The sequence below is a fragment of the Taudactylus pleione genome, unplaced genomic scaffold (genome assembly GCF_031769625.1).
Source record: "Taudactylus pleione unplaced genomic scaffold, aTauple2 ptg000218l, whole genome shotgun sequence".
NCBI classification, from domain to species: Eukaryota; Metazoa; Chordata; class Amphibia; order Anura; family Myobatrachidae; genus Taudactylus; species Taudactylus pleione.
The window spans coordinates 1,551,193-1,574,263 of record NW_028284620.1 but is presented as its reverse complement, the minus strand read 5'-3'; the positions used below and the strand labels follow the sequence as shown (position 1 = coordinate 1,574,263).

General features: G+C 43.9%; 1 protein-coding gene across 2 annotated transcripts in view; it reads left to right on the top strand.

The window, feature by feature from the left end:
• CEP135 (centrosomal protein 135) overlaps nt 1–22,448 on the top strand; it is a 141,622-nt gene extending 119,174 nt beyond the window's left edge. For both annotated transcript variants that reach the window (XM_088478723.1, XM_088478724.1), the window contains exons 22-26: nt 6,180–6,389; nt 7,389–7,591; nt 9,579–9,683; nt 11,488–11,637; nt 21,227–22,448. In XM_088478723.1, coding sequence (XP_088334849.1) covers nt 6,180–6,389; nt 7,389–7,591; nt 9,579–9,683; nt 11,488–11,637; nt 21,227–21,248 — 690 coding nt within the window. In that variant the 3' untranslated portion in view covers nt 21,249–22,448. The remainder of the gene's footprint in view (nt 1–6,179; nt 6,390–7,388; nt 7,592–9,578; nt 9,684–11,487; nt 11,638–21,226) is intronic.
• Nucleotides 22,449–23,071: the final 623 nt, after the last annotated feature.

Sequence of the window (23,071 nt, the reverse complement as noted above, 5' to 3'; positions counted from 1 at the left end):
AGGCTCCAATGTTTAATCAGCACCGGAAGGTGGCCAAAACGGGAGTTTCATGTGTCTGAACAGCTCACTGAGCTTATGGATGAGGTATGGGGTAACCCGGATAAACTATTTATATGTGAATAAAAGAATAACATGGTTATATCCTTTTCCAGCTTCTGTATGTGCTAAGAAGGAGGTACTTACTTCCTCTGTGGATGCTCATGTAACTCATTTAATCAGAAATGCTATATTACCTATTCCCTCTGCATCTTCTCTGAAGGATTCCACAGATTAGAAAAATTTAAACATGTATTAAGACAATATTTTCATCATCTGGAGCTGTTACTCGTCCAGCTATGGCTGGAGCCTGTATAGCTAAACCTGTTGAAGAATGGCTGGGGGGCATTGGAGGACTCTCTACCAGAGGCTACCAGAGAACAGATGATGTATATCTCCCACGTATGAGAAGCGGCTTCCTATTTGGGAGGAGCTGCAGTAGATGCTGGAATTTTAGCCTCTAAAGCATCAGCAGCTTCAATAGTGGCATGCAGGGCCCTCTGGTTAAGATCCTAGAAAGCTGATACAGGATCAAAGAGGGCTCTGGAAGTTTTGCTCCAAAAAGTACCTTTCCATAGAGAGGCAGAGTTGGTTAAAATAATAGCTACTCTGTCTGCTTCAAATCAGCAGGTCTGCCATCTATGGCTATAAAGTCTAAGCAGGTTTCTTTTCGGTCCTTCCTTCCTCAGGGACGAGCAAGGGAACAGTCTTCCTCTAAACCAACTAGTTTTCGCAAGACTACAAGGTGACAAACGAAGAGGTCTGGTCCGGCAAGACGTCCAGCTTCTAAACCGGACTACAAACCCTCTGCCTGATGGGGCAGGCCTCCTCCTGGGGGATCCCAGGGTGGGAGGCCGACTTCTTCAGTTTTGTGGATTATTGGCCTCAAACAACAGATATTCAATATAAAGAAGTAGAGTAATGCTATTGGGTGCTCCTAAGTTTCAGCAGCCTGGTTCTCCTCCTATGGTTTTGGACCCCTCAAAAAACCAATAAAGACAATCAAAATAGTATAATTTAAGGTGGGACCTTGGCACAAAAAACAATATACATCTAATAAATATAAAAACAGGATATCAAATAGATGCAATGTGTTGGAATGATACTTTCCTTCAGAGGTCTTTTCACGATGGTTCTCTTAATTTCTTCCTACACGCATCCTTCAGGATGGGGAATGTTCAGTGTGTGTCTATAGATAGCAAATAAGAAGGGAGAGAGTCCGCACAAGTAATGTAATGTTAAATTGTTAGGTTATAATAGAATAGACTTAGAAAATACCAACATAATAGTCTATCACATCAAATAAATTCTGGATGACATTGGGTTGGTGGTGCACCCCAAATTTGTGCAAAACACATATGACAAAGTTTGGGTGGAGAACGAAAACTTAGAAAAAAGACAAATATGTCTGACTGGGCGCACTCTTATAACAGTATATATAAAGAGAAATAGAAAAATAGGAATTAATTAAAACTTAACTTTTAATGAAAATCAATTACGAAGGCAAAATCTCTTCACCGTATTAGATCACGCTTATTTATGGGCCTACGTATAGATACAATGATCAATATATGTAGATGTTGAGTCAAGGTGATACATACACAATAATTGTTGTGTTTCCTGCGAGGAAAGTCTAGGCACAGAAAGCATGGGGTGATATACAATATATGAGATATGTCTATTATAATTAGTCCATGCTAAAAGGCATAATGCAGGAAAGGATGGCGAAAATAAGTGTTTAAGTGAAAGGATCTCTAAAGTCCTGTTTTGTGATTGAAGTCCACAATGGACACAGGAACACCACACATAACACACATCAAATATGACTGACAAAAAATAATAAATAATGAATCAATTCTATACGAATGATATGTACAGTGTCAGTCAATATGATCGCTACTGACACTAGTTATCGTTGATTGGTGAAGTCTGCAATGGACACGGAGACACCATACACAAAAAGCATCAAACATAAAATGAATCAATGCAGTGCGTTTGATATATATGAAGTCAAACGGTAGGATCGCCACCGATGCCAATCACTGTTAAATTCTCCCAATATTAATAGTTATTATTAACACAGATAATTGTAAAACTATTAATTAACAAGACCAGGCTAGACCTCAAAACAAAGGGGTCTAAAACATGGGTGTATAGGAATCACATGAGTGGAGAGAAACAGTAAAGTCTGAGGTGAGAGAAACGCTCTAAGTCTCTTCTGCTGTTCCCAGTCAATCAAACTGGAAATGAGAGAGTGACAATGGCGTACCCTCAGATGAAACAACAGAAAGGCACTTCTGCTTTCTGAGGTGTAGCTGTGTCTGAGCCCTGATACCGCTGGGCATTGCAGGGGGTCACTTGCTAAGAACTCAGATGAGAGAGCGCATCTGAGCGATAGTGAAAATACCTGTGTCAGAGGTGATTTGGCTGAAGTGTGGTGTGTGTGAGATCCAGGAGCTGAATGCTGTCACCGCAGGACGCGCGTTTCGCCGGGAGGGCTTGATCACCTCCCGGCGAAACGCGCGTCCTGCGGTGACAGCTTTCAGCTCCTGGATCTCACACACACCACACTTCAGCCAAATCACCTCTGACACAGGTATTTTCACTATCGCTCAGATGCGCTCTCTCATCTGAGTTCTTAGCAAGTGACTCCCCCTGCAATGCCCAGCGGTATCAGGGCTCAGACACAGCTACACCTCAGAAAGCAGAAGTGCCTTTCTGTTGTTTCATCTGAGGGTACGCCATTGTCACTCTCTCATTTCCAGTTTGATTGACTGGGAACAGCAGAAGAGACTTAGAGCGTTTCTCTCACCTCAGACTTTACTGTTTCTCTCCACTCATGTGATTCCTATACACCCATGTTTTAGACCCCTTTGTTTTGAGGTCTAGCCTGGTCTTGTTAATTAATAGTTTTACAATTATCTGTGTTAATAATAACTATTAATATTGGGAGAATTTAACAGTGATTGGCATCGGTGGCGATCCTACCGTTTGACTTCATATATATCAAACGCACTGCATTGATTCATTTTATGTTTGATGCTTTTTGTGTATGGTGTCTCCGTGTCCATTGCAGACTTCACCAATCAACGATAACTAGTGTCAGTAGCGATCATATTGACTGACACTGTACATATCATTCGTATAGAATTGATTCATTATTTATTATTTTTTGTCAGTCATATTTGATGTGTGTTATGTGTGGTGTTCCTGTGTCCATTGTGGACTTCAATCACAAAACAGGACTTTAGAGATCCTTTCACTTAAACACTTATTTTCGCCATCCTTTCCTGCATTATGCCTTTTAGCATGGACTAATTATAATAGACATATCTCATATATTGTATATCACCCCATGCTTTCTGTGCCTAGACTTTCCTCGCAGGAAACACAACAATTATTGTGTATGTATCACCTTGACTCAACATCTACATATATTGATCATTGTATCTATACGTAGGCCCATAAATAAGCGTGATCTAATACGGTGAAGAGATTTTGCCTTCGCAATTGATTTTCATTAAAAGTTAAGTTTTAATTAATTCCTATTTTTCTATTTCTCTTTATATATACTGTTATAAGAGTGCGCCCAGTCAGACATATTTGTCTTTTTTCTAAGTTTTCGTTCTCCACCCAAACTTTGTCATATGTGTCTATAGATAGATAGATAGATATATCTATCTATATCAATCTATATCTCGCTCTGTGTGTGTATATACAGTACCATTCAAAAGTTTGGACACACCTTCTCATTCAATAGTTTTTGTTTATTTAAATTCTTTTCAACTATGAAAGAACACACATGGAATTATGTTGTAAACAAAAAAGTGTAAAACAAATCAAAATGTTTTATATTTTAGATTCCTCAAAGTAGCCCCCTTTTGCTTTGATGACAGCTTTGCACACTCTTGGCATTCTCTCAATCAGCAGTGGCTTACATCAACAAACAGGGTGGCACACACAGTTGGCAGATAATGCAGGAGGTGGCATACATACTCAGGTGTGTAGGGGTTTATATTCTGGCAATTTCAGCAATTCACATATCAGCTGTAGAACACTGGAAAGCTGACTTCCTAAATTGCCACAAGGTTCACCCAGAAGAATGGGGATTACACCAGGAAGTGTTTGCGGAGCTTGTATCCAGATGGGGGTCACCAGACATCGACTTTATGGCCTTGCGTCTAAACAAGAAGCTTTCTCGATACGGGGCTCAGTCACGGGACCTGGGTGCTTTTCTGGTGAATGCCATGACAGCCCCTTGGACTTTCCACTTGGGGTACATTTTTCTGCTCCTGGCCATGCTTCCTCGAGTAATTCAGCGGATCCATCTGCAGGCCAGGCCAGTCATTCTCCTAGCACGTTACTGGCCATGCCGTCAATGGTTCACCATGCTGCAGGGCATGTTGGTCGACTATCCTATCCATCTTCCTACTGCGTATCTTTGTCAAGGTCCGTGTCTGCACCCCGATTTGCATTGGTTAGATTTGACGGCTTGGTTCTTGAAACCAAAATCCTGAGAGCTAAAGGGTTTTTCAGTCCTGTGAATGAGACCATGAGCCAGTTACTTCCCGGATTTATCATATTTATCATAGAGTGTGGAAGTTATATATATTCTGAGCAGCAAAAATCGTGTGTCTCGCATTTTGTCTTTTCTACAGGAAGGTTTATCGAAGGGTCTGCACCTATCTTTTCTTAAGGGACAGATCTCTGCGCTATCTGTCCTTTTTCAAAGGAGGTTGGCGAACATTCCAGAGGTTCAAACTTTCTTTCAGGGTGGTGTTCGTATTCAACCACCTTACGTCCCAACGGTCATACCCCTGTCATACTTTCTCCCCCCCCCCACTTGAATTTGTGACATTTCATTGCCTTGCCTTAAAGGTTGTGTCTTTTGGCTATTTCATCAGCAAGTAGAGTTTTAAAGCTGGTGGCTTTATCCTGTAAGCCTCCACTGCTCATATTTCATTCGGATAGGGTGGTTTTACGCTCAAAGCCATCTTTTCTTCCAAAAGTAGTGTCAAGATTTCATATGAATCAGGATATTGTCCCTCCAGCATTTAGACAGGCTCGAGTTCCAAGGAGGGTTCATCATGGGACCTTTTGGATGTGGTACGTATTTATCTGAAATGTATGGCGCCTTTACGACATACGGATTCTTTATTGGTTCTAATGGTTGCATCCAAACGAGGTTGGACAGCCTCAAAAGCATCTATCGCTAGATGGGTCACTTCAGCCATTCGTTGAGCATATATATCTTCAAATGTGATAGTTCCTGGCGCCATTCGAGCCCACTCAACTCGTGCTGTGGGAGCATCTCGGACTGTGAGACATGTTCACCTTTGGAGCAGTTGTCCAGGGCAGCAACCTGATCATCCGTACGCACCTTCACCAAATTCTAGTTTCCATACATTTGGAAAGGATGATGCCAGCATTGGGCGTAAGATTCTACGAGCAGCTGGTTCTGAGGCCCCCACCCTGATAAACTTGCTTTGGTAAATCCCAGAGTAATGGCGCATCCCCCCAGATGCATGATAGAGGAAATTGGATATTTTACTCACTCTAAAATCCCTTTTACTCAGAATTCATCTGGGGGACACTAAGCTCCCTCCCTGTTTGTCTGGTCTCATACCAACTTTGCCTATTATCATGGCAGATATTATTTTTCTTTTTTCGGGTGGCTCTGCTTAATGTAGACTAGGGGGCTGCCGGACGTGGGAGGGGTTATGTAGGGGAGTTAGTCAGCAGTTAACTGTTTTAGTGCTAGACTCCAATAGGTCATAAGCGTAACCCAGAGTAATGGAGCGTCCCCCAGATGGATTCCGAGGAAGGGATTTTACAGTGAGTAAAAAAAATCCAATTTTTTTTTCTCTCAACTTTGCGTTCTTTTGATTTCAGTCCTTCGGCAGACTTCCTGCAGGATTAGGATATGAAGGACGGAAGAGCTTAAGTTTAATTCTATTGAAGTGTCAATATGCTTAAGGAGGCTCCGTATCTCTGACTATAGTCAGTGAAAAAGATTTAATGAAAGTAAACAGTTTTTAGATACAACATTGTTTTTTCTGTTTTTGGCCATGTATTCGCACTTTTTTTCTTTTGTTCACATTCCTTGATCCTAAGCACAAAGTTGTTGTCATTCTCTCTTACAGCACATGACTGCTCATCAGGTTTATGAAGATCAAATATCTTCCATGACAAAGGCGAGGTCCAAACTAGAGGAGCAACTCGGACGTGAGCAAGATGAAAAGGCTTTCCTTCAGTCTGACCTGGCCTCAGTGAGAGAGCTGTGCGTAAAACTGGGCTCCAGCAAGGAGCAGTTCTCTAGGCATCTAAACTCCAGAAACATGGAGTATGAGAGAGTAAGTAGCACAGCTCAGCTTTGGACTGACTGAAGCAATTGAAAAACACAATGGTAATTTTATCTGTGGTCTGTCGGCCTTTTTTGACTGTTAAAGGTAAAATTATTCAGTTAGTTTAATAAACATTCAAAAACAGTTTGTTTGAGATCCAATTATAATATATTTTTACATTTGCCTGCGGCAACCTTCACCAATCCTAATATGGGATTACTTTACTGTTGATAGGATTTCTTTTAGATGGCTAATATTTTATTAAATGAACGTATTTTAAAAAGTTATTTAAACTGGAGGAGTATAATTTTATTAAGAATGCAGGTTTGTTAATAAAATTATACTGAGTAAGGATAATATTGTCTATATATACATGTGTGTATGGGATCGGTATGAAATACTGTCGGACCGGTTCAAATCCCGACGCCGGAAGACCGGCAGCTAATAAGGCAGGTATTTACTAACCCAACTCTTCTCCCCCCCCCCTTCCCCTAGCGTGACCCTCCCGGGGGGTGCCTAATCCTAAATCCCCCATGGGAGCCCCTAACCTATAGAGCTGAATTGATGAATTAGATAACCTATTTAGGTTTGTATGTATATTTAAACTGTACCATATACGCGATTGTCTTTGTAATTGAATGTGGAATACATGATTTAAATTGTGCCGGCCGGCAATGACATTTTAATGATTCGAAAGTGTGTTTTAAATAAACTTGTTTTGACAATCAGCGCATTTTTTTTTTTTTTTTTAAGGGGATTAAATGCATTCCTCCCAACTGTTCTGCTTTAGTCCTCGGGTAAGGGGACTGTTCTGCTTTTTCTATTATCAAGACTTTGGAGGGGCTGAAACACGCTGCACAGTGACATGGAGAATTGGTTCCCTGCACTATCTTTATCTTAGTTACATGTAGAGTTCTGCGAGTTAAACATGCACTGGAATATTTGTCCATCAATTAGTTATTTGCAGTTTACAGTTCAGAAATATGCTCCTTGTATATATTTCTCAAGGTTGTACATGATCTGGAAGATATGAAGTCCGAAGCTGAGCTTTTGAAGAAACAGTTGTCTAGTGAGAGACTCACTATTAAGAACCTGGAGACATTGCTGGCAACCAACCGGGAGAAAGAGTTCCAGAGTCATCTCACAACCCATGAGAAGGATTCAGAAATTCAGCTACTGAAAGATAAACTGACCCTTTCAGAGAGTAAACTGTGAGTATCCATCTGCTGACCTATCATTTATTTATGTCATTTTTTCTTGTTCAAGAATGGTAATACTCATGTACTTTTTGCATTGTCTATTTGACACTCATCCTTTTGAAACGACATTGATACATTGGGGTATAAAGGCATATCCTGGAGTTTAGGCACTGCATAGCCTGCTGCAGATTATTTGGCAGAGTTTTGGTGCCCTCTGTTATTAGCAGCCATTTTTTTAAGTTATTTTTAATTGTTGAGCATTGTGGTCTTCAAGAAACCGGATGTGCGCCTCCGTACACTTCCGGTTTTGGCATAGATAGATCTCAGGACTCGCCAACGTATGCCAAAACCGGAAGTGCATGGAGACGCACTTCCAGTTTCTCGAAGACCACACAGCTTAACAACTTAAGTGCCCTATGACTCTCTATCTTGGCCTCCAGTGACGATTAACACATTAGGAGTCACTAGAAGCATGAGGGGATAGAAACTTATCTGAGGGACTGACAGCGACAAAAACCGGAAGTCGCGGGATGACACATCAGCCATCTGCTATTTAAAGGGCAGACACAGGACTGCATACAGCTAGCCTTGAGGAAGACAGACCTGCTCGAAACACGTTGGCCTCCTGTGTGCAGCTATCTAAAATACCAGGACCCTCTTTCATGTTTGTGAGTGTCCAGCAAGGGTACAGTATATTCCAGAACCCCTGCTGCTTTTTTACCTAAGGTGACACTAACCACCAGAGACTGGTATGCTCTATTATTTTTCTGATACCTTGTGTGATACGTGTATATAATTTTATTTCTGCGTTGAATAAATCTGCTATTGTTTATATCTCCCAGTGGAGTCTATATTGTGTTCAGCGCCCAGGTCACTATACACTGTTAAGCTATTTATACATTTTGGAGTAAAGGGTCCCCCTAATAGTGACTCCAGGCAGCAGACCAATTTTTATTTGCTCTTTAGAGCCCACCATTTGTTCAATTTATCTTCGTGGTTCTGTCTGTCTGTGTCTCTCCCTCCTCCTTCTCCATCTTCTCCTCCATCTCCATCCTCACTGCACATTACCTGTAGGCGAGTGGAGACTCTGCTTTCTCTTTGTAAGCCTTTGGGGTGTGACACTTCTCTGTCTGGAATGCTCAACCATGGGCCTTTTGGGTCCTTAGCTACCTCACCCAAAGAGTCAGATTGACCCCAGTGTCTATCAAAATTTAAACCAGGATTGTTCATGGTCTCTTTCTTTTTTTTTTTTGGTAAGAATCATTGACTCTGGCTCCATGACTAAACCACAGAGGCATTAGAATCCTGCTCTACTTCAGTCCTGGGGAGGGTTGAGACTCATTGAGGACTCCAGTAGTAAGGAGAGAGCCAAGGCAAGAACTAAATATTCAGGGCAGTGAGGAATTTGATGTGCCCAACAATTCTCTCTTTAAGAGCTAGTAGAATCAAATAATTTCTTTATTGCCTTCTTTTGGGCAACTTTGGCCCACGCCTCAGGTATAATCTGATGGTTGGTTCCAGGTATCACACAGGTTGCAGACACTTCTCCCAGCAAAGACACCATGAATTGTGAGACTCTGCCTAAGGGGGATGCTCCCATAGAACTCTTGGCTACATTCTCCCATCATGCAGAGTACTGTGACCCTAAAAGATAGCACAGAGCGCAAGCAACACTTAAATTTGCCTTCATTGCAATAAAGGGCCTCCATTAGTTTGAATGAAGTTTAAATGCAAGCAACTACTTTTGCACCCTTTGGACGCATTTTTGTGTCCTAGTGAAACACTCCAGCACAGTGTGCGCACAATCCCCTTCCTAGTGCACCTACAAAGTGAAATCTATACTACCAGTTCTAGCTCCAGAAGGTACTAGTGCCATCTGTAGTGTAATGCTCTTGTTGATTGGCTGTTACCACTAAAAAGGTAAAAGTGTGAATGGACTCTTTCTTCCCCTGTGATATAGTTCCAAATACTTCACATTGTATAATTTCTCATTTTGCAGCAACAGTCACTCTCGAGAAGCAACCATGCTCCGCAACAAACTCACACAGCTGCAATCTGATTATGATGTTGCAAAAAGACAACTTACCACAGAGCGATTTGAACGGTAAGGCTAAAGTGAAACTATTTTTCATTTTAACTGATTCTTTGCCAACAGAAAACCACTATAAGGAGCACAATCAAATCAGCCTTTGAAAAGTTTCTCATTCTTGTGTCATCAGTATCCCATCGACTGGATCCAGTCACATTGTTGACATTCATAATGTCGACACTAGAATATTAGTATGGTTCAGCATGTCGACATCCTCAAAATGTTGCATTATGAAGTTAGGGTTAGGCTGCGGATGAGAAGGGGCTGTTAGGGGTTAGGCTCCAGGGTGAGGGGTGAAAGGATAGGGTTAAAATACCAAAACCCTGGCTTCCTCATGCCTAGTCAGAATGGTGTGCGGGGGGCAGTCTGTGAGTCATGTGCTGCAGATCCTCGGAGTTGTGCATCGCCTGCGAGTGTATCCCCGACGATGTGCAGGCCAGGGAAATGTCAGAGTTGTCGCAACTGATTCAGGGTGGTTGTCCCGGTCCTGATTGGCTAGAAGTCAGAGGCTTTTTATTCAAGCTAGTTTATAGTACTGAAATGGGGGGGCTCAGCGCGACTCATCCTGAACCTCTTGGAGAGGGGGGTGGGTGGCGTTGGACCATGGCCCCTCCAACAAGCCAGGCCTGGGTAATTACTTCCCCTCTCTGCGCAACTTTATTTTCTTTTTCAAAAGCTCAGCAGCCTCCGAAAAAAAATGTCCGATAACCATCTGTTTTCGGGCAGGAGCCAGCGTTAACACACAGGATCCATGAACCTATCACTGATCCTATGTGTATTCGCCTGAAAACAGATTATTTTTTTTTTTTTTCCGGGCGCATAAGACAGGATCCAATTGAATTGCCCGAAGGAATTCAAGCGTTAAAATCCTGTTTTATTCGCCCGAAAAAATATTGGGTCTAATTGAATTACACCCTAAATATTTTGGAATATGTGTGGAGCAAATCCTCAACTGAGGAAAATGAAGGATGCGGGAAGGAGCTTTACACTGGAAGGGGGGGGGGGGGTTGGGGATGGGGGGTTGGGTATGTGGGCAGGAACTGTATACCGAGGATGGGTGGGGCAGGTAGGAGCTGTACACCAGGGATGGGTGGGACGGAGAGATGGAGGAAGTGGGTAGGAACTGTATTCCGGGGGGTAGGGGGGTGGATGGAGGATGCCGGCAGGAGCTGGACACTGGTGGGTAAGATGGAGCAGGCTCTAGCCACTGAGTCGCAGCCAGAACACAGCGGGAGGGATCTGTATAGGTTCCCCTCCTGCACAAGCTGCTGTGTAAAAGGGATGCGTTCGGAATGCCGACGGTAAGTAGCGCGGTTGGGGGGAAGGGTAAGGGTTAGGCACTAAGGGGGAGGTTAGGTTCAGGCACTAAGGGGGGAGGTTAGGTTCAGGCACTAAAGAGGGAGAGTTGGGAGAGGGGGAGGGTTAGCATACCGACCAACAAATGTCTGTATGTTAACCACGTCGGGATCCTGGTGTCGGGATTCTGACCACCGGGATCCCAACTGTTGGCATTTCTTACCCAACCCTTGTAAACGGCAGCTTGTGATAGGATTCAGGTGCTGTACGCAATCTCAGAATGGCGTATAAAAACACTCAAAAGTTCTGAAAAAAATGCTTTTTCCGAACTTGATAATTGACATAATTTCCACAGTTCCCTTTACTTATCGGGGGAGCATTGTAACTAGGTGGAAATGTTAATTTTCACCTACTTTTTAAAGTAATTAAGGAATGTTGAAAGTGCTAAATGTGCTGCATAAATCAGCCAAACATTCTGTAATATTACAACAGCAGGTTGTAATTTCTCTCTTCCTTACATCAGGGAGCGTGCAGTTCAGGAATTGCGTCGGCATGGTCTGTCCACATCATCCGTGCATATGTCATCGCCACTAACCTCAACGATGAAATCACCTCTCTCTCCAGAGCGCTCTATTTTAAGATCGGTGGATCGAGCTGATAAATCAGCTGAGAAGTAGGTATTTCTTACTTTTCACTTGCATTAACGTGAAAGTTGTACATGCACTTGTCTTCCTGCAAAGTAGTGATGACTTTGCTGACCAGTCATTATTTGGGAGGGCCAGTTTATACTCTTATTTCTACTTCAGGTTCCATAGAAGGTCCACAGGATGACCTTGGGGTATAGGTGATGCAGAGTCATCCGGCACCCTACGCAGTAAATTTTCTCTTCCAGGATGCAACGGGTCTCCCTCTATACCCCGCCCCCAGCCCAGAGGCTCCTCCGTTTCGTTGGGTGTCCGGCCGGAGTCGGGTCACTGAACACGCAGTGGGGCTGTTACAAACAGCCCCTGAAGTATGAAGATTAGAAGAATGCTTTTCTTCTAGTGCGGACAGTCCAGTGGAAGTTCGCACTGCCGTGTCATCACCCCGCTGGCGCCGAGATGCCAGTACTGATCCAGGGATCTCGGCGGGCTTCTGGGATCTTGACTAGCAGGGACCCTGGAGGATCCCTAGACTGCTACGGGGCAGTAGGTAAGCGACAGGCACCGCGCTGGTGCGCGCAGAATCACGTTATTTTTACTCAAGGGCTGGGGACTCCCTGTGGTTGACAGTGTGTGGAGCCAGGCACTGAGTCCTGTGCTTCCACAAAGCTGCCTGAGACAGCAGGCTGGAGTTTTGCGGGAACGCTCCAGCATCCTAGGGGTTAATCGCTGGCCAGGGGAGGCATCCTTCCCTGTTTTACAGCCGGCTCCTTCCCGCTGCACAGCGTGCCTTTCCACCGCGGTCTGGCTGGGCTGTAACCGCTTAATTCTTCCGGCTTCACCCCCCCTGAGTTCTTCAGCGGCCATTTCTACTGGCTGCGTGTCACAGATCTCGGTGGGCGGTGCGGAGTCCGGGTCCCCCTACATACCTCTCCTCCTGGTGGTGGTCAGTGTATGTAGCGCTTTCTTCTACTAGACGCTAAGTCTGTGTAGTGACCAGTAAGTGCAGGTATTTGTTATTATTCTGCATTCTCTGCGATTTTATGCTAGCGCTGTCTGTCTGAGTTTCTTATTGTACTGTCAGACATTTTGCTATTGAGCCACAATACTGGTGTTGTGCGGGTGCAGCTAAAGTCGCAGTCTGTGACCTTGCTACACAGTCACATCTAAAGAGTAGTATCCTCTTCACTATTTCTTGGGAGCTCTATTGGATTCACAACCGCAAAGGATTTTTTTGACAAAGTATCTCCACTTTGCAGACGCGTGTACGCAGTTGCCTTCGCAGTCGCCAAATGTCAGTCCATTCAGCAATGCAGTTACAGGGATCTATTATGTCGACGTTCGACATGGTGGAGTATGTCCAGTTTCATTCCCGGCCCCTGCAGAAATCGATCCTCTCCAAGTGGGACGGATTACCCCATCATATACGGACTCAAACGATGGTGCTCTCTCCAGAGGTGCGCCTGTCTCTTACTTGGCTACAGACGGTTCACTTCTCCAGGGGCATCCCTTTTGGTTCTCTGACTGGGTCCTTCTGACGACGGATGCTAGTCTTTGAGGTTGGGGCGCAGTGACAGGTCCACACTCCTTTCAGGGGCAGTGTACCGCAGAGGAATCTGCGCTACCAATCAACATATTGGAACTTTAGGCAGTTTTCAGGGCCCTGCAACAAGCCAGGCTGCTGCTTCATGGAAAGCCCGTGCAAGTGCAGTCAGACGACGCCATGACGGTAGCTTACTTAAACCATCAAGGAGGAACTCGAAGTCAGGCGGCAATGACAGAGGTGTCACGCATTCTGACATGGGCGGAAGGCCATCTCCCAGCCATATCGGCAGTGTTCATTCCAGGAGTGCTGAATTGGGAAGCGGACTTCCTCAGCCATCATGACGTGCATCCCAGGGAATGGTCTCTTTACTTAGAAGTGTTTCAGCTCCTAGTGGACAAGTGGGGGCCTTCTACACGTGGACCTCATGGCCTCTCGACTAAATCACAAGCTGCCGCAGTACAGGTCCAGGACAAGAGAAGCCAGGGCTCTCCTGGTGGACACACTGTCAGTCAAGTGGACCTTCCAGTTTGTCTACCTGTTTCCTCCGTTCTCCCTTCTTCCTCGCGTTCTTCGAAAGTTCAAGCAAGAGGGAGGCATGGTCCTGCTGGTGTCTCCAGTGTGGCCCAGACGCCCCTGGTATTCAGATATTCAGAGTCTCTTCATGGACACTCAGTTGCTGTTGCCTCAACATCCGGACCTGTTGTCTCAAGGTACTTTCCTCTACCCGGATCTGGGTTGTCTGTCTTTGACGGCATGGCTCTTGAGACATCCCTCCTAAGGTCCAAGAGTTTTTCCGGCTCTGTGGTTAACACCATGCTCAGAGCACGTAAACCTGCTTCTGCTAGAATTTACCACGGGGTGTGGCATTCCTATTTTGAATGGTGTCGTCCAAATGGTTACGACCCCCAGGTGTTTAGAATATCCAGAGTTTTGGCTTTCCTGCAGGCAGGTTTGGACCTGGGTCTCTGCCTTGCTTCACTGAAGGTCCATGTCTCTGCCCTTTTCAGTGTGGTTCCAGCATAGGATTGCTCCTCTTCCTGATATTCGCACGTTCTTTCGTATCCATCCACCCTTTGTCCCTCCTTTAGCGCTTTGGCTGTTGTCCTTAGGGCCCTCCCTTTGAACCACTGGGCTCAGTGGACCTCAAATTGCTGACTGCCAAATAGGGGTTTGCATCGGCCACTTTTCGTGTTTGGTGTTTTTGTTTTGGATCTGGATTGGTTTTGCCAAAACCACCTTTCGGTGTTTTGGGTTTTGTGTTTTGGATCTGTATTTTAAAAAAAAAAAAAAAAGCATACAAACCGCTAAAATCACAGAATGTGTTGATTTTTCTGCTCCTATGCTATTATTAACCTCAAAAACCTTAATTTCCACTCATTTCCAGTCTATTCTGAACACCTCACACCTCACAATAGTGTTTTTTTTTTTTTTTTTTTCATCATTAAATTTTTATTGAATATAGTACAAAATTTTTATGGGGTACAGAAAGAGAAAAAAAAAAGAGAAAAAAAAAAAAAAAAGGGGGGGGAACATACATAAAATAAAAGGATGTGGCAGTACACTTGAAGACATCAAACAAACAAAAAAAAAAAAAAAAAAAAGGAACCAATAAAGGAACCATAGCTGCCTGAACATGTACTTAGATGTGCTAGTCCCGCTCTGGAGTCTCATTTAGATTAAAAGGAGAGGCACCCTGAGGAACCGGAGAGGGTAGGGATAGGGGTGGCGGTCCTCCATTTGTGACATACAGATACCAAGGATACCATTTTACAGTAGGGGATGAAATAGTCATAGAGTGAGGAGCCTCCCTCGTCTCCATTTCAAAATGGGATTGTGTTTTAGTTATGACTTTGGCAAATGGGGGAGGGGAAGGGGATTTCCAACTCTGAGCGATAGTAGCTTTAGCAGAAATCAGAATATGGCCAAGAACATATCGGTCAGATTTGGGTACAGAGATTGGGTACCAGTGGAGAAGGGCGAGGGAAGGATCTGGGATTAAGGTGAGACCCAGGACATCTTTAATAAGATTGAACACTTCCTCCCAAAAGGGGCGTATTACAGGGCAATCCCAGAAGACATGAAAAATAGATCCTTCAGAATGACAGAGACGCCAACAGAACTTTGAGACTGTAGGCCAAATTTTATGCAATCTAGAGGGTGTCAAATATAATCTATTTAAAAGTTTTACATACATCTCAATATGGTTAGTGCATTTAGATATAGAGAAGGTAGAGAAATAGATAGTCTCCCATTGGGAGAAGGTAAAGGTACGTTGAAGATCTGCCTCCCACCGGAGCTGAGCAGGGGACTTAACCGTCGGGGCTATGGGGGAGAGTACGGAATACCAAAAAGATATTGCACCCCTAGAGGAGGGGTTATTAAATTTACTCAGAATTAGATGTGGTGGAGTCTGGAATACGGTAGGGCCGGTGTTCATCAGAGCATACCAATGTGTGAGTTGGAGATAGTAAAACCAGGCTGATGATCCCAATGGGTACTTAATGCACAAATCTGTGTATGATATTAAAGAGGACGGGGAAAGAAAGTCTGCGAAAGACACCATGCCCAAGGACATCCAGTAGGACAAATTGAGATTAGGCAAGATCCTGCTCAGCGCCCGAAGGGAAACATTTCTGGTAGGTAAGGCAAAATCGAAATGGGCCAAGAGACTGTTATCCCAAACTTTTAAAGTGTCCAATATTGTTTTAGGGAATAAAGGGGGTTGTGGTCGCAATCTATAAGGTATCCATAAAAGGTCAGGGAGGGGAAAGTGCCGCAGGAGTGCATGCTCCAGATCAACCCAGGGTTTGACTGCAGGAGGGAGAGACCAGTCACATATTTGAGAAAGAAGGGCCGCTTCATGATATCTAGTCAGGTCAGGGAGATTAAGGCCTCCCTGAGGTTTAGGACGAACCATGCGACTATAAGCCATTTTATGAGCTTTGCCTTTCCAGATATATGAAACCATCAAGCGGCGCATCTGTTGCAGTAGCCTCCCTGGGACATCATATGGAATAGCACGGAATAGGTACATCAGTTTTGGTAAGAGCATCATTTTGAACGCCGCTATACGGCCCAACCAGGAGATCTCGTGGCTCATCCAGGCAGTGGCTAGAGAGGACAATTGCAGCAAAAGGGGAGCATAATTTTCAGTAAAGACACCATCAATAGAGGAAGGTATATTAATTCCCAAATAGGATAGGGAAGACTTTTTCCAAATAAAAGGATAACGACTCTTTAATGATCGTAAATAAGAAGGTGAAATATTAATAGGTAAAGCTTCAGTTTTTGTAACATTCAATTTATAATAGGATGCTGCGCTGTAAGTATCTAAAATGCCTTGGAGCGATGGCAGCGAAATCTCCGGGTCGGTGACAAACAACAAAACGTCATCTGCAAACAGACATAACTTATGGGAGGTATCATAAACAGAGAGCCCTGGGAACTCAGATGATTGTCGAATCTTTTGCGCAAGAGGTTCTATGGCCAACACGTATATTAGTGGAGAGAGTGGGCACCCCTGTCTTGTGCCGTTAGAGATTGAGAAGGGTGAGGAGAGAAATCCATTACTAAAGACACGAGCAGAGGGATCAGAGTAAAGGGCATTAATGGATCGGAGAATATCGCCCCGAAATCCATACCGATGTAAAACCTGACGCATATAGTCCCAGTGAAGCCGATCAAACGCCTTCTCAGCGTCAAGGGATAAAAGAAGGCATTGTCCCTTATTGAACGATACCCATTCCACTAAATCCAAAACCCTTCGGGTGTTATCAGGAGCCTGGCGCCCATGGACAAACCCAACTTGATCAGGATGTATCAGACGGGGGAGCAGTGGGTTTAAACGATTGGCGATTAATTTAGCAAAAATTTTCACATCCGTATTAAGGAGCGCGATGGGTCTATAATTTTTACTCTCAGAGGGGTCTTTACCAGGCTTCGGGATGGTGACTATTTGAGCTTCTACCATTTCGGGTGGGAAGGATCCAATATCGGAAGCTTCCGTAAATAAATTTAGCAAAATTGGGGAGAGGGCTTCAGTAAATACAGAGTAAAAGGAGTTTGAAAAGCCATCAGGACCAGGGGCTTTGCCCCTGGGTAGTTTCTGAATGACTTCCTGAATTTCCTTCAAGGACCAAGGGGCGTTCAGAGACTCCAGGTCGTCCGCATCCAGGGAGGGAAAAGATAGGTTATCTAAGAAAGAGGATATAACAGTAGCTGAAGGTTGGGGGATTGAGGGATCCTCACGTAGATTATATAATTTTGCATAATAATCCGAAAATAAATTGGCAATGTCAAGAGGATTAAGGCATTTCGCTCCCGAGGGGGTTAATAAACATTTAATTCTATTGCGAGCTTGCTGGCCCCTCAGCTTCCGGGCTAGTAGGCGGGAGGCTTTATTACCGGCCGTATAGAACTTGTGTCGTAAACGTGAAAAAGCCGCCTGCATACGTGAGATAAAGAGCTTTTGGAGTTGCGTTCGCACTTCTTGGAGTTGTTTGCGCAATGCTCTAGTGGGATGATTTTGATTTTGGGACTCTAAGGACCGAAGGGACGTTTCCAGATTATTCTGTAATTCACGAGAGCGAGCCTTAAATTGAGCTCCTTTTTGAATGGAAGTACCACGGAGTACTGCTTTTAAGGCACACCAATGTGTGAAAACAGAAGTATCGGTAGGGGAATTAGTTTGAATATATAATTGAAGAGAATCTGTTAGGGCCTGCCGAGTCTCTGAGTCTTTTAATTGATACTCAGGAAGGCGCCAGGGACGCTTAGAGGAAATGTGTTTGCCTATACTCCAAATCCACAGGACAGGCGCGTGGTCAGACCAAGCAATAGGGAGGATTTTAACCTTTTTAGTAGATTGTAGAGTTCGTTTATCCAGAAGGACTAAATCGATTCTGGAGTAACTATTGTGGACCGAAGAGTAAAAGGTATAATCCCTCTCATCAGGTAGATAAGTACGCCAAGCGTCATACAAATCATATTCCGCCAATAATTTCTTAAAGGCCAGCGATGGGCCCGTTACACGAGGGGAAGAGGAATGTCCCTGCGGCGAGGACCTGTCTAGTTTAGGACACAATAGTGTTTTTATGTCCAAAAGGTTGCACCGAGGTAGATGGATGACTATGCTAAGCGACACGAGTGGGCGGCACAAACACGTGGCCCATCTAGGAGTGACACTGCAGTGGCAGACAGGATGGCAGTTTGCATTATGTACTGTTTGGGGCCTAGTTTTTCAAAGAAAAAAAAGAGGTGCAAGATGGAATTGTCCTTGGGCCCTCCCACCCACCCTTATGTTGTATAAACAGGACATGCACACTTTAACAAACCAATCATTTCAGCACCAGGGTCTGCCACACGACTGTGGCTGAAATGATTGGTTCGTTTGGGCCCCCACAAAACAAGCTGGCAATTAATCTGGCCCTGCACAAACTGGCTCTACGGAGGCAAGATGTCATCATCATCCTCCTCATTCACCGATTCCTCACCCTCTTCAGTGTTGTGTACATGCTCATCCTCACAGAGTATTAATTCGTCCCCACTGGAATCCACCACCACAGGTCCCTCTGTACGTTCTGGAGGCTGGTCTCCCTGGAAGAGTTGATAATTCATTTTTATGAACATCATCTTCTCCACATTTTGTGGAAGCAACCTCCTACGCCTTTTGCTGACAAGGTTCTCGGCTGCACTAAACACTCTTTCGGAGTGCACACTGGAGGGGAGGCAACTCAGATAAAATAGAGCCAGTTTGTACAGGGGCCTCCAAATTGCCTCTTTTTCCTGCCAGTACATGTACGGACTGTCTGACATGCCTACTTGGATGCTGTCACCGATGTAATCCTTTAACAGACAGACGCACGCTTGTCGCTGCTGCTTTGAGGATGCAGGTGTGGCTACAGCCCACACAATTCACAAAGACATTTGTTTGTGGAACGCACTTTGAGGGTTACACCACCCTATAACAGACAGACACACGCTTGTCGCTGCTGCTTTGAGGATGCAGGTGGAATCTAGACGGGATTTGGAACCGGGGACACACTACCTCCATCAATTGTCTAAATCCCACTGCACTAATGGTGGATACCGGACGCACGTCTAACACCAACATAGCAGTCAAGGCCTCAGTTATACGTTTTGCTTCAGGATGACTGCTGTCGTACTTCATCCTCCTCGCTAGGGACTGTTGGAGGGTCAATTGTTTAGTAAAAGTGGTGGTGTTCCTACTTCCTCTCTGGGATGATGAACAACTCCCAGCAGCAGCAACAGCACTAGGAGGAAGTGGTCATTGATCTTTCCCTATTTTATTTTTATCGGAGAAAGTTTGGTCCTCCATTTATGTTATATTGATATATACGTGCGGCTAAGGCGCACACAAACACAGAAAATATTTTTTTATTTTTGCTGGAGAGTAGTGTACCTTGTGGGTTACACCACCCTTTAAGAAATGAGCCAGCCGGCCCTTTACTTATGGGACACAGGCGCATGCTTGGCGCTGCTCCTTTGTTGATGCACGTGCAGCCACAGTGCACACAATTCACCAAACAAAATAAAAAATATTTTCTGTGTTTGAGTGCACTTTGGGGGTTACAGCACCCTTTAACGGTCAAGCCAGCCGGCCCTTTACTTATGACACAGGCGCACGCTTGGCACTACTTTGTTGATGCACGTGCGGCTACTGTGCACACAATTCACACACACAGAAAAAAAAATATATTTTTTTTTTGCACTTGGGGGGGAGCACCCCTGATGGACAGAGCACCCCCTGGACAACACTACAGCACCCCTTTAGGACTGGGACACTGCACAGGACTTTGGAGTGGACACAGCCCCTATGGACAACAGCAGCACAGCACAACACTACACTGCACTACAGTACACTACACAGCCCAGCCAGCCCTAACTCCCACCCTCCCTCTTCACTGTCCAGAGCCAAGTGAGAAAATGGCGCCGACGCGGGTACCTTATATAGAATCCAAACCCCGTGAGACCCGGAAGGCGAGATGATGACGTTTTGCCTCGATTTCAGATCCGAGTCAGGCGGGAAAAGTTGAGCCTGACTCGGATCGGCCTCGGATCGGGGGGTCTCGGGGGGGTTCGGATTTCAGAAATCCGAACCCGCTCACCCCTACTGCCAAGACTGTTCTTCTTCCGGCCATTGCTTCGGCCAGACGGTGTCCCGTTTGGGGGCTCTCTTGTCGTTCCCCCATATCTGGTTTTTCATCAGGACAGGGCGGTGCATCGGACTCGCCCTAGTTTCCTTCCAAAGGTGGTCTCTAGTTTCCACATTAATGAGGAAATTATTACGCCGGCCTTTAATTCACCAGACCGGGCAGCGGATTCTCCTTTCTGCACAGGAGTGTCCCCACCCTTGAAGGTACTGCTTTGGGACATCCCCAAGGTCACCCTGTGGACCTTCTATGGACCCTGAAGTAGAAAAGTAGAGATATGGTAAGAACTTACCCTTGTTATCTCTTTTTCTACAATGTCCATAGGGTCAACCGGGCATCTGTGCTTCAGTTGGGCTTCGCTCTGGTCACCGGTTTTCCATCTCCTTCTGTGTGAGAATGTGATTCTTGAGTGTTCCAGACTTTGTTTTTTCTCTTTTATCCTCATCTGGCCTTTGGTTTGCCATGTAACTGAGGAGCCTCTGGGGTGGGGTATAGAGGGAGACCCGTTGCATCTTTGAAGAGAAAATTTACTGCGTAGGGTGCCTGGATGAGACTGCATCACCTAAACCCCAAGGTCACCCTGTGGACCCTATGGACTTTGTAGAAAAAGAGATAACAAGGGTAAGTTCTTACCATATCTCCTACTTATTTTTAGTCTGGTTTTTGAGCCTAACCGCATTCTCCAGACTCAGGCACTTGGTTAAACTGTTAATATTAGTGACCGATTACAGTCTTACTGTATTTAGTAGAGATTAGAGCACTGTAGATTGACTGCTCATGGTAAATTGGGAAAAGTATTCAGATAATATCGTAAATGAATGTTGGCACCACAGACTGTTATACTTAGTTTGGATGCTGTATTCCTGGCCTTAAGTTTACAATTGTTTCTTTCTTCCCATATAGAAGTGTGAGTTTCAAGGAATAATTGTGAAGACGTAAACCACAAAAGCAAAAAACACTATAACATTATTTTTCTTTCTTTATAAACAATATTTTCAGGCAAGTCAGCCAAAATAATACGAGTGTTATTTATATTCATGTTGTCCTCACCTAAAGCATGTTTGTAATACCTCAATCTCGTTCTTGTGTAAAGACATACTTGAAAAACAATGCCTGGTCCAATAGAAAAATTACTTTTTGAAAACCTGTTTCACCTATGTAACCCTACAATTACTGGCCAGGTCTATTATGGGCTGTACGTAACTCTGTGGTAATTGAACATGGTGCTCAATTGTCCCTGTGTGCTTGGTCTCCAAGAAGTGACCTGCAATGTTGCATGCTTATAAGTGCCAGCCACATTATACAAACTTTCTTCTTTGTGACCTGCAGGACAACTGCTGGGGACATTAACAAAGTTTCTACGAGAAACGTGTGCCACAGCATGTACTTTTAATTGGAGAAGTTCACTATATTATATAAATATATATCAAGTTTCTGTAGTCTACACTTTCACATTTGGAAGAGAATAATGCAGTGTAGTGCATTGATGTTAATCAGTGTACGCTATAATTCAATATTGTAATTCTCATTACATTTTATCTGATTTCAGTAGAAGTGGTAACAAATATGTATAAAATATTTCTGTGGTTTAAAAAAATAAAGAAATGGTGCCTAATTTTGCACTTTAAAAGTATGCAATTATAATTGTCTTGGTGGAAATGTTCTACAAGTTGATAGTGTCAAAGAGCCTTGTCTTTGAGCAGAATTCATAGTACTTGAAATTAAGTTTACAGTTTTCTGTTAGGACTTAGTCAACTTTAAAAGAGGTAGAAAAATAAGCCTGGAAACTTACTTATAGTCTTAAAATTGAGGTAAGAAGTTATAGTTAACCCACAAAAACATTGCCTCTTTTACATATGTATTTATTTTTTAATGTTAATCATTGTTGTTTTATACAAGTCATATTACAAATGATAATAGAAATTTTGTGGTTCTTTCTATGTCACACTTTTTTTTTTTTTTAATTTCTTATCTATCTTCACCCTGGTTTCACACTATGTAATATACTGTTGTAAAAAGTGTTATATTCAGATGTTGCTCAGATGTGAATTTTTGTGTCATTGTAGGATGCTCCGTATAGTGTTTCCATGTATATTTATTTTTATATAAAATACTATTTATAACAAGCAAAATAAATGTAACTTTTTTTAAAAGCTGTTTTTGTGTTTTCACTTTTACACTAACTGATAACAGCTATGTGGTGTGTTCTATATTGCATTCATAACCCAAGTCATGGACTACAATCTGTAGCCCTCTAGCACAGTGGTTCTCAAACTCGGTCCTCAGGATCCCACACAGTTCTCATTTTCCAGGTCACCCAGCAGGTGCACAGGTGTACTCATTAATCACTGACACATTTTAAAAGATTCACAGATGGAGCTAATTATTTCACTTGTGATTCTGTGAGGAGACCTGGAAAACATGCACTGTGTGGGGTCCTGAGGACCGAGTTTGAGAACCTGTGCTCTAGCAGTTATAATAAATGGCAAGTGAACTATGGGACCTGAACATGGGAAGCAATTTGTTCTACTTTCCACATCCGTGAGCATACCGGGTATAGGTTTGTGTTATTTTCACCTATTGCCAGCCACTGCCTTGAGCAAGACAGTGGTTCTAGCTTTCGTACGGTACCCCGGTTCCTTTAGGAGTCCCTTGGATCTCAATAAAGACACAATAGCAAAGGTACAATGATACCTTTTAATTTACACAGCACACTACAGTCATGTGAAAATAGTTACAACAAACTAT